This window comes from Dendrobates tinctorius, unplaced genomic scaffold, assembly GCF_039654945.1.
Source record: "Dendrobates tinctorius isolate UK_male_01 unplaced genomic scaffold, ASM3965494v1 ptg000019l, whole genome shotgun sequence".
In the NCBI taxonomy this organism is placed as follows: Eukaryota; Metazoa; Chordata; class Amphibia; order Anura; family Dendrobatidae; genus Dendrobates; species Dendrobates tinctorius.
Window position 1 is genome coordinate 4,461,316 of NW_027361687.1, and position 12,612 is coordinate 4,473,927.

The 12,612-nt window shown below is 43.0% G+C and overlaps 1 protein-coding gene across 1 annotated transcript in view; it reads right to left on the reverse strand.

Annotated features, from left to right (window-relative positions):
• The window catches only part of LOC141082763 (contactin-associated protein-like 5), a 581,387-nt gene that overhangs the window by 460,260 nt on the left and 108,515 nt on the right, over positions 1-12,612 (reverse strand). The window contains exons 2-3 of the mRNA XM_073566679.1: positions 4,584-4,682; positions 3,471-3,664 (exon numbers count right to left, since the gene is read on the reverse strand). Coding sequence (XP_073422780.1) covers positions 3,471-3,664; positions 4,584-4,682 — 293 coding nt within the window. The remainder of the gene's footprint in view (positions 1-3,470; positions 3,665-4,583; positions 4,683-12,612) is intronic.

Genomic DNA, 12,612 nt, shown 5'->3' on the forward strand with positions numbered 1-12,612 from the left:
TTGAATTTCTGGGAGATTTTGAATTTCTGCAGACACTTGTGGACGCTGGACACTTGGATTGTGTGAGGCCCACTGAATATCACAGCGCTATGTCACAGGCTCGATGGCACAGGTGTGAAAAAAGTGACTACAGGATAAGGGAGATTTTGAATTTCTGCAGACACTTATGGACACTGGACACTTGGATTGTGTGAGGCCCACTGAATATCACAGTGCTATGTCACAGGCTCGATGGCACAGGTGTGAAAAAAGTGACTAAAGGATAAGGGATATTTTGAATTTCTGGGAGATTTTGAATTTCTGCAGACACTTGTGGACACTGGACACTTGGATTGTGTGAGGCCCACTGAATATCACAACGCTATGTCACAGGCTCGATGGCACAGGTGTGAAAAAAGTGACTACAGGATAAGGGAGATTTTGAATTTTTGGGAGATTTTGAATTTTTGCAGACACTTGTGGACACTGGACACTTGGATTGTGTGAGGCCCACTGAATATCACAGCGCTATGTCACAGGCTCGATGGCACAGGTGTGAAAAAAGTGACTACAGGATAAGGGAGATTTTAAATTTCTGCAGACACTTGTGGACACTGGACACTTGGATTGTGTGAGGCCCACTGAATATCACAGCGCTATGTCACAGGCTCGATGGCACAGGTGTGAAAAAAGTGACTACAGGATAAGGTAGATTTTGAATTTCTGCAGACAATTGTGGACACTGGACACTTTTGGATTGTGTGAGGCCCACTGAATATCAGAGCGCTATGTCACAGGCTCGATGGCACAGGTGTGAAAAAAGTGACTACAGGATAAGGGAGATTTTGAATTTCTGGGAGATTTTGAATTTCTGCAGACACTTGTGGACACTGGACACTTGGATTGTGTGAGGCCCACTGAATATCACAGTGCTATGTCACAGGCTCGATGGCACAGGTGTGAAAAAGTGACTACAGGATAAGGGAGATTTTGAATTTCTGCAGACACTTGTGGACACTGGACACTTGGATTGTGTGAGGCCCACTGAATATCACAGTGCTATGTCACAGGCTCGATGGCACAGGTGTGAAAAAAGTGACTACAGGATAAGGGAGATTTTGAATTTCTGGGAGATTTTGAATTTCTGCAGACACTTGTGGACACTGGACACTAGGATTGTGTGAGGCCCACTGAATATCACAGCGCTATGTCACAGGCTCGATGGCACAGGTGTGAAAAAAGTGACTACAGGATAAGGGAGATATTGAATTTCTGCAGACACTTGTGGACACTGGACACTTGTATTGTGTGAGGCCCACTGAATATCACAGCGCTATGTCACAGGCTCGATGGCACAGGTGTGAAAAAAGTGACTACAGGATAAGGGAGATTTTAAATTTCTGGGAGATTTTGAATTTCTGCAGACACTTGTGGACACTGGACACTTGGATTGTGTGAGACCCACTGAATATCACAGTGCTATGTCACAGGCTCGATGGCACAGGTGTGAAAAAAATGACTACAGGATAAGGGAGATTTTGAATTTCTGGGAGATTTTGAATTTCTGCAGACACTTGTGGACACTGGACACTTGGATTGTGTGAGGCCCACTGAATATCACAGCGCTATGTCACAGGCTCGATGGCACAGGTGTGAAAAAAGTGACTACAGGATAAGGGAGATTTTGAATTTCTGCAGACACTTGTGGACACTGGACTCTTGGATTGTGTGAGGCCCACTGAATATCACAGTGCTATGTCACAGGCTCGATGGCACAGGTGTGAAAAAAGTGACTACAGGATAAGGGAGATTTTGAATTTGTGGGAGATTTTGAATTTCTGCAGACACTTGTGGACGCTGGACACTTGGATTGTGTGAGGCCCACTGAATATCACAGCGCTATGTCACAGGCTCGATGGCACAGGTGTGAAAAAAGTGACTACAGGATAAGGGAGATTTTAAATTTCTGCAGACACTTGTGGACACTGGACATTTGGATTGTGTGAGGCCCACTGAATATCACAGCGCTATGTCACAGGCTCGATGGCACAGGTGTGAAAAAAGTGACTACAGGATAAGGGAGATTTTGAATTTCTGCAGACACTTGTGGACACTGGACACTTTTGGATTGTGTGAGGCCCAATGAATATCAGAACGCTATGTCACAGTCTCGATGCAGCAGGTGTGAAAAAAGTGACTACAGGATAAGGGAGATTTTGAATTTCTGCAGACACTGGACACTTTTGGATTGTGTGAGGCCCACTGAATATCAGAGCGCTATGTCACAGGCTCGATGCAGCAGGTGTGAAAAAAGTGACTACAGGATAAGGGAGATTTTGAATTTCTGCAGACACTTGTGGACACTGGACACTTTTGGATTGTGTGAGGCCCACTGAATATCAGAGCGCTATGTCACAGGCTCGATGGCACAGGTGTGAAAAAAGTGAATTGTAGAATTGGGCAGAATAGGAATCTCCCTAGAGAGTAGGACTGTAAGAACGGAACAAGTCCTCCACTTATCCTTCCACAGTGACACACAGATAGCTTCACTGTGGCTGTGATAACAGCCGTTACACGGTACGGTGTGAGGAGCGTACACCGCTGTATGGTGTGAATAAATGCACGCTCAGTACCTTTGCAGGACAAAAAAAAATTGGGATTGCTTTTAAAAAAGCAGTTTGCAGAGCAGTGGGGAAACAGCAATGCAGCTGTCAGGAAGCCTTAGAAGGCAGCCTAACAACCAACACCTCTGATCCACCACAATATAGCCTCCCCTTGCACTGCACACACAGTGACTGGTGTGTTGCACAGGCAAAATCGCTAGCAGCAGAAGCAGTTTTTTTTGTCTTCTTCCCTGCCTAACGCTCTCCCTACAGAATCAGCAACCTCTCCCTATGCTAAGATCGGCAGAAGTAAGATGGTGGTCGGCGTGCACGCCCTTTTATAACCCCTGTGACGCCCACCAAAGCAAGCCAATCACTTGCATGCCCTTCTGAAAGATGGTGGCGACCCCTGCCTATGTCATCACGTTGCCAACAGTGTCCGTGGATCCTGATTGGCTGAAAAAGAGCGCTAAACAAACTTTTGAAACGCGACTTTGGCGCGTAAGTCGCCGACCTCGTGGCCGACCTCATCCTAGGGTCGGGTTTCGTTTCATGAAACCCGACTTTGCCAAAAGTCGGCGACTTTTGAAAATTGTTCGACCCGTTTCGCTCAACTCTACTTGACAGTATAATTTTCCATCATTTCCATATCATTGGCCTTTTGGGAAAGTTGTAATAAAGGATTCAATTTGCCAAGAAAAATATTGATCTGTTAGAAAAAAAAATAAATAAAAAGATAATAAAAATAATCTAATAATCCAAAAATATAGAATAGTGAGAACAGAAGCTCATCTACTCAACAACCTCCAGACTTTCATATATGATACGTTCCTCCTGGAATCATCCATCTGTTTAAGAGACGAAATCTGATAAAGAGCAGAACCCTACCCAGATGGTGTTATCGTGATGATACGGTTTCCAGTTGCGTCCGGTATCACTAAACATAAGACTGAAGCGTGTCACCCAGTCGGAGCTTCCATGTCTTCCCTGTGTGGCCGCCCCTGTGATGTCAAATCTCTCTCCCAAATCAATCTGCAGCCATTGCTTTGCATTCGATTCCAGCGGAGACCAACCACCGGCTTCTGCGAGAGAGGAGGAGAACACAGAGCGGATAAATACAGGCGATCGTCTGTAATCAATGCATTGTTCGGAGCCACTATTTTCTACCAAGAAAGAAACAATTATCAACTCAAACATAATGGGGGATGTTGACATCTCGTCAACTTCTTAACTGTCCTTTGCAGTGAGAATTACACATTTACACAATTCACAGTTTCTTCTGTTGTTTAAAGGGCTATTAATGCTAAATATGGCTATTTATGCAGATCTCTCCCACACGTGATATAAATGTCTCTGGAGGTTCTCAGCACTGCAAATATGTTAGATTAAAGGGAATCTGTCAGCAGGGTATGCTATGTAATCTAAGAGCAGTATAATATAGGGCAACAGAGTCTGATTCCAGTGGTGTGTCACTTACTGGACATGCACGCTGCTGCCTCAATAAAATCAGTTTTAGATTATCACTACAGGATTAGATGTCTCATGCTTCCTAGTCCTCCTGCTCTATGTAACCCCGCCTCCACCACTGATTAGCAGCTTTCTGTCAATATGCAATGTACACAGAAAGTTATCTGTGGTGTGGGCGTGGTTATACACAGCTGCCAATCACTTGTGTGGGCAGGGTTTTACACAGCTGCCAATCAGTGGTTTGGGAGGGGTTAAACAGGGCTCAGCATTCAAAGCACTGCTAAATGTGCAGCAGGGAAAACAAGGATTGCATCAAAATGACAGCAAGCAGACCAGCAAGTGACACATCATTGGAATCAGGGTCTCAACCACAACATCAAACAAGCACTTTAAGTTTTTTCTGAAAAAAATATTTAATCCCAGACAGTGAGGAGTGTTGATCTTCACATTCAGCTCTTATTTTATTTTCCTAATCACAGTTTAGAGAAGAGTGCATTTTGCTGTGGTAGCAGCCGATTTCTCCTTGATACATACCATCTCGACTGTTGAGCTTTACACTACCAAGAGACATTTCTGAGGAGCTGTCAAATGCCGACTGTGGTAGCGGAGACACCAGTGGATCATCACAATTATCTGTAGAAAACAGAAAGAGCAGATACATTGTCACCACACTGATATAAGGAAAGCATGGAAACATTTATCGGCCGCATACTGTAAAACAGCATCCATACTTTCAACTTGCAAACCCTTAACAGACTGATCTGTCATGAGAACCTGAAGACCTCACCTGTAAGAACCCTCCTACAATGCTGCCCTCAACTTCACACTACAGTAATATACAAGGGTTACATTATTATTATTATGCATTTATATAGCATCATTTATTCCTTGGCGCTTTACATGTGAAAAGGGGAAATATAGACAAGTATAGTAAACATGTGTAAGGCAAGGGACACACAAGTACATAAGGAGAGGGGACCCTGCCCACGAGGGCTCACAGTCTACAGGGATTGGTGAGGATACAGTAGGAGAGGGTAGAGCAGGTCATGCTGTGGTTCAGTAGACTGAGGATCATTGCAGGCTGTAGGTTTGTCGGAACAGGTGGGTCTTCAGGTTCTTCTTGAAGGTTTCCGTTGATGGTGAGAGTCTGATGTGTTGTGGCAGGGAGTTCCAGAGTATGGGGGAAGCACGGGAGAAGTCTTGTAGGCGGTTGTGGGAAGAAGAGATAAGGGGGGAGTAGAGAAGAAGATCTTCAGAGGATCGAAGGTTGCGTGCGGGTAGGTACCTAGAGACCATGTCACAGATGTATGGAGAAGACAGGTTGTGGATGGCTTTGTATGTCATGGTTAGGGTTTTGAATTGGAGCCATGATTTGAATTGGTTACATGAGAGATAAGTTGATCATTTAGCACATTGTGGCCCACCAACACTATGCATTACTTTTGGTTTATTTAAGGTTTCCCATAGGTAAAACCTAAAGTCCTACGTCTATGGAATTAATTTCATTTAAATAGTGCTTGAAGAAATTATCCAGAACTTGTATTAATTTTGCATATGGGCTAAGTTCTAACTGTACTGTATCAATGCAATATCTGTTGGCTCAGATGGCAATTCTCCTGCTTCCTTTAAGTTGATGTCAACAGAGCCGCTCTTCCTCTCCCAGTCTGCTCTATTGACAGGACATCACCTTAGATGTAATGCTTATTGACCACTGGCTCCCCTCAGTTAGGAAGCGCGGAGCCTGCTTTTAGTCATCATTACATTGGCAGTTACATCCCTACAGCAGAGAAGAGTGGAAGAGAAAACGATGATGAGGAAGCAGGGGAATCATCAGCAAGAGTGGTCAGTTCATTTTTGGCAGTGGCTTTGCATTGCTTTTTCAAGAGAGTACCTGGTGGAATAACAAAAAGAAAAAAGACAGTAGAATAAAAAAATCATAGAAAATACATATTTTCTTATACACATAAGAAAAAAACTAAAGATTGCTTTTTTCAATAATTGCACTGCAAAAAAAATAAACAAAATACAAATGACAAAGTACTGCAGGCCAGGGCTAAAAAAGTCATTCCATTTGTCATGCATGAAAACAAAGTTTCATTCAGCCACACCAATGGCTACTGAAAAGAGTAAAGGCAAAATTAAAAAAAAAAGGTTAATCTTTAAGGCCCTTTGAGTTTTGGTCTTTAAGGGTGTACATTCTTGCTGTTGCTTGATGATTAGTTCTATTTTCAGGGGTGAGGGTCTAGTTGGCGCTAAGCTATGGGTATGCAGATTACATGTTGGTGGTTACATGGCGGCAGCTCTGACTGGCGAGGAAGTTGAGGTCTAGTGATGAGCGAGTATACTCGTTGCTCGGGTTTTTCCGAACATGCTTGGGAAAACCCGAGCAATGAGTATACTCGCTCATCACTATTGAGGTCCTTTTCTGTTGTTTGCTTTTGGGAGTCATCAAGCTGCAGATTGGTAAAATGGCTACAAGGATTAATGTCCCGGAAGGCCCCTTTAATTTTGTAGGAAACTATAATGCAGATGTGTAATACTTCACAGTTAGGGAATATTTTAGTAATGTTATTTATAATACTAAAGTTTTGCATGGTTTCCTGCAAGGATAACTATAGTGTCACAGTGCGTCACCATTTTATACATTACATTGCTATAGTGGTACTGCGAGTGTCACCATTATTTAGCATTTTATACATTACAGGCTCCCAGCCCCAGGTACTAAATAGTTAATCACTTCATTTATCTGGTAGATAGGGAATAGTTTTGTGGGTGAAGCTTGGGGTACAGAACTATGGCAATCTTAGTTTTGCTAGAGTTAAGTTACTGCAGTGTTCAGGCAGAGAGCAGCACAGCAACATGGAGAAGATTTACTCCTCCCATTCCAGCAGGTCGTATGGAGCAGACTAGTTGGAGGAAAGTGAGGAAAGCATCTAAGACTTCTACTACTGGAAGCGGAGGAATACTTTGGTCCCCAGTAGTACACAGTCTAATTGCAAGTGTGCTGTGGATGCAAGAGGAGTACTCAGGCAGAAGTAGGTCATCCATAGTTCAGATGGGAATGCCAACTACCCACTCATATTGAAGACTAGTGGGACTGAAACATGGAGGCCATCTAAGGATCACGGCCCTAGAGGGGTGGAAGAACATTCCATAGTGTCAGCACTGGACACCAACCTTTCACACTGGAGGGACTTGCTGCATTGCACTCTTCTCATGCATTTGGTCTCAATGTCTGCTACCATTGATTGTCTGAGTTTTAGAACTTGTCATCACAGAGTATGTGCCACCGTCTACTGCTGCTGCTAGCTTGTACCATGGAGACTTTACGAAAATATACCCCATCTCACTCGACACCCACATCGGACCTATTCAGTAAAGTAAATGTCTGCTTACTCTCCTCAATCCCACAAGCTCGCTGTCTTGGGGTAATCCTTGACTATGATCTCTCCTTCATACTACATATCCAAGCCCTTTCCACTTCCTGCCGACTTCAACTCAAAAATGTTTCCCGGATCAGTACATTCCTCAAACAAGAATCTGCAAAAACCAAAGTCCATGCATTCATCATCTCTCGCCTTGACTATTGCAACCTCCTGCTGTGTGGCCTCCCCTCTAACATTCTCGCATCCCTCCATTCTATTCTAAACTTTGCTGCCTGAATAGTCCACCTGTTTCCTTGCTATTCCCTGGTCTCTCCCCTCTGTCAATCCCTGCACTGGCTCCCCATTACCTAGAGACTCCAGTTCAAAACCCTAACCATAGCATACAAAGCCATCCACATCCTGAGTGCTCCATACATCTGTGACCTCGTCTTACTGTACTTACCTACACGCAACCTGCGATCCTCACAAGATCTCCTTCTCTACTCCCCTCTCATCTCCTCTTCCCACAATCGCATACAAGATTTCTCCCGCTCTTCCCCCCTACTCTGAAGCTCTCTACCCCAACATATCAGACTCTTGCCTACTATGGAAACCTTCAAAAGGAACCTGAAAACCCACCTCTTCCGACCAGCCTACAACCTGAAGTAACCACTAAACCGCTGCACAACCAGCTCTACCCTCACCTACTGTATCCTCACCCATCGCTTGTTGATTGTGAGCCCTCGCGGGCTGGGTCCTCTCACCTTCTCCTTCTATACCAGTCATGACTGACTTGTATTGTTTAAGATTACTGTACTCATTTTCTATTAGGTAAACCCCTTCTCACATGTAAAGCACCATGAAATAAATGGCATTATAATAATAAACAATAATAATAATCATCATTTATTGGTACCATCTACTGCTACATGTACCATGTTCTGTTTAGTAAAGTTTTACATCTGTTTTACTACAGAGCCTGCCTGCTGACTCTCCTGCCTCCCTCAACCACACCAACATCACCAAACTCCATGGACGAGAGGGTACAGCACTACCTGGATTACAAAGCCTGCCTACTGACTCTCATGTCTCATTCCACCACACCAACACCACCAAACTCCATGGTTGAGAGGGTACAGCACTACCTGGATTACAAAGCCTGCCTTCTGACTCTCCTGTCTCATTCCACCACACCAACACCACCAAACTCCATGCCGGCAAGGAGACAGTACTACCTGGATTACAAAACCTGCCTGCTTACTCTCCTGTCTCACTCCACATCAACACCACTGGGAACACCACCAAACACCATAGAGGCAAGGGGAGAGCACTACTTGGATTAAACCCGGCACACCATATACCTATTTCATTGCACTGGAGCGCCAGGGATCGGGCACGGACACAAACCCCCATGGGATAACAAGAAGGATTCGACCTGTGACCGGTGTACTAGGTTCACTGCGCTCTGTGTGCCATAGATGTCCTTCATTGCTAATTCTATACTAGTATATAGATATTATTCCACAGTGCAAGTTTGGTCCTACATTAGTAACAATATGCCATAGTTTATTGTTACTTTTATCCAATTCATGTTTGTAGCTATGTATTACTGTGTTTTTGTACCATTATGGTTATATGTAGCATGTGAATGATACTGTAGCTCTTAAATAAATTTACACAGAAACACCTACTGAGTTTCATCCTCATCTCACGTGAGAGCTCATGCGGCCATCACACCAGGAGGCAAGCAGAGTGGAATCTTAACAATGTTCAGAGTGCACACTAACAGGACCTGGAAAATAGAAGCCACACAGTGACTCAAAAAAAGTCATTTATAACAATAATGTTGGTGGATGATTATATAATTATTCAGATCCTGCCTATGTCAGTTTTTAACTGAGAAGCTATTTGGAGAAACGACCGTGTCAACAAACTTAGGAATAAAAAACAGTAAGGACTAGATTCACCAACACCAGAGATCCTCATAGTGGCCTGGACCGTGGACATGTAGGAGTCAGATGTTCCTATTGTATTAAGAGATGCATGCCTCTTAATAAATCAGGAGCATCTGAAGATTGGCGTCTGCCTCAATGCGCCTTACTCAAGACCCTGAATGGAATAAGATTCATGGAGTAGAGAACACCAGAAATCCTCATGATTTAGGCAAGCTATGGTGTTACACCCCACCGTGCCCCTGTCTTACCTCAGCTCTGCCCGTTTTGGCAAAGCTTGGGAGAAACAGGCAAATTAAAATGGCAAAAGTCGTAAAATCTTTGTGTAACTGTGAGTTGCTCAAAAATGGTGAGACTTTTCAAAGCAATTCAAGAAGAATTCTAGCACAATTGTTTAATGAATTGGGTTCTTACAGTTTGACAACAAACACCATTGTTCTAGGTTCTTTCTCTTCTGTTTCTAGTAGGTTTTATACTCCCCAAGCACGAACCTGACATATGGGCGAAGCTGAATCTCTATCCTCATGCTGAGGTAAGTGATATGTAATAATGTATTTACACTGAAAGATTACTGTGATTAAACTCTCTTAATAAGACTCCTTTCACAATAATCCTTCAGTGCAAACAGGCTGCCAATCATCTGATGAATGAGCAAAACACTTGTTCATTGGATCATATGATTTTTTGTGCCGCATCGTTCTCAGCAGTTCATCGTCCCATGTTAACAAGACTTGTGCTGTTGAAAACAATAGCAGCCTACGTGCCCTTGGTGCAACATACAGCTCCCTTAATTGTCGTGGACAGTCGCTTCCATTGGTGTTGATTGACTTTTGGCCATAGCAAGCGCTGCTTAGAAAGAATTCTCTGGAGCGTGCACACACAGTGTAACAGCAGGAACCAGTGAAAGCTCAGAACTCATTGATACAGGCTTCAAACAGATAGGTAAAGGGTGGAAGATCACATAGTTGCAACACATTGATGCAACAGTAATTCACTTGGTGAACCAGAGGCCATAAAGACTAGTGTAGCCACTTCTGAAAGGCTCTTTACATGCTCATATTTGTAATATAACTAACATCAGCTAAAATTTTCCTTTACGTATGGCAGGACTATTTGGTGCTGAGCCAGGGAGGGTGACTGCACACCACAAGGCTGATCATCCATTATCTGCAAAAGCATTAACTCAGAATTCCGCAAGGAGTCTTGAGGTGCTCATAGGTGTCCAGAGTCAGGAAGAAATAAAGCTCAACACTCATTTAGACTCTGAAAAGCAAACAACCAGGTTTGGCTCTGAGCCCATCACTCTCTTGATTGATCAGCTTTGGGGCTCGCTCAGACCTGTGTATTATATGGACGTGTGCTGTCTGTGTTAAAATCATAGACCATTGTTGGTCAATTGGTATATTCAGAGGACAATTTTTTCACAGCATCTGAGACTTTTAGACTGCTAGATCAGCTACTGAGGGAGAGGTGAAAGTCACTAGAGAAGACAATGAAGAAACAGCCAGTTGGTCTGCAAGCAGAGACTTCACATAATGCGCTCCAAATATAACAAATGTGAATATCTCGATAGCGGGACGCATAGCAAAATAAAAGGAAAGCATCAGAATCAGGCGAGCTCAAAGATTTTTAAAAAATGTGCACAATGCAATTAGAGGCTGATGCAGCCACTGAGTTTTCCAAGACCTTCAGGAAAATGAAGGCGGTCATTGTCCTGAAGTAGCTTCACAGGTGGTTTTGGCATCATTTTTACGGCTCCTGTACAAGCCCCCCTTTAGAGCAAATAATTGGGGGGCTTCATGGGATTACGGCACCAGCTCCCCCATGTTTTCTATTGGCTAATTGGATTAGAGTTCAGTTTTGGTATGTTCCCTTAGTTCTCTCAATGTTTAGGGTTAATTCATATCTCCCCCCTCTTTGATTTGTTGTGTTAATGGTACTTACCTTTTGCTGGATTGGTTCTTCTAGTCCTCAGGTGACAGGCAGAAATGAGCAACAGGAGTCTGATTGGTTAACAGATTTCGGCACCAAGGAGAAGAACTTCTTAAACACTGCATTCCTGTCAGAAGAATTACAGCAGCTGGGATCTTAATTACAGCTGCCCGCCTGCCCTCCGTAAGTTAACGTCGTCGTGGTATTTATTGGATGGTGCCCGCCCAGCTTTCTGGGTGGAGACTGGATGGTTTTAGTGTCTATGGAGTAATGAATTTTATTGTTATTTATTGGTTTAATATATTTAATATTTGGGTAACCATTATTTATTGGTTGAATATATTTAATTTTGAGTAACCATTAATAAATACCGCAGCCTTTTATCTTGTCATTTATTTGGTAAGCGGGGAAGGTGGTTAGAGGCGTGGGAGTTTTGGAGCCTGCTATCCCATTTACTTTATACTGTAAAGAATAGAGAAAGGCCAATTGGAAGCCATCCAAAGAATGAGCATGTCATAAGTTTCAACCACTGCAAAGTTTCTGAATTATGACGTGGTTAAAAGAAATGACGTAAGAGGGAACATGTGCACAAAGATGTCATTTTTACAATGATGGGAACTATGTTCATATAGTCAGCTAAAATATCATTCCTCATGTTCTATCTGACCATCTCAATAAATAGAAAAAAAAAAAAAAAAACACAAATATTCTAAAATAAAAAATTAACTGCAAATAATGCATACAGGTAATAATAATAAGGTTATTTAGTAAACATAATTTTGATCAAAATAATGTACAAACCATCCCGCCACGTCACGGCAATCCTTGTGGGACAGTCCTATCTCTAGTATTTAAAACCCTTCCACTTGCCAAGTGACGTGAATGTGAACAAGGATCGAGGGACTAAAAGCATAGGCCAGACAGGATGGTTTTCCCAGCTCAGAAAGAGGGCTGTTTTCTCTGTTTAATGGCCATGTGATAATATGCACTTACATTGTGCATACACATTAGCTTACTTTCTCAGTTCAGACTCCAGTTTTTTATTCACTTCATTGTGCACTCTGTGCATATAAGGGTGTGACCGCCCTCTTTCTGAGCTGGGAAAACCATCCTGTCTGGCCTATGCTTTTACTAGTGGTTCAGTCCCTCGATCCTTGTTCACATTCACGTCACTTGGCAAGTGAAAATACTAGAGTAGGATTGTCCCACAAGGGTTGCCTTGACGTGGCGGGATGGCTTGTACATTATTTTGATCAAAATTATGTTTACTAAATACCCTTATTATTATTGTTACCTTTATGCATTATTTGCAGT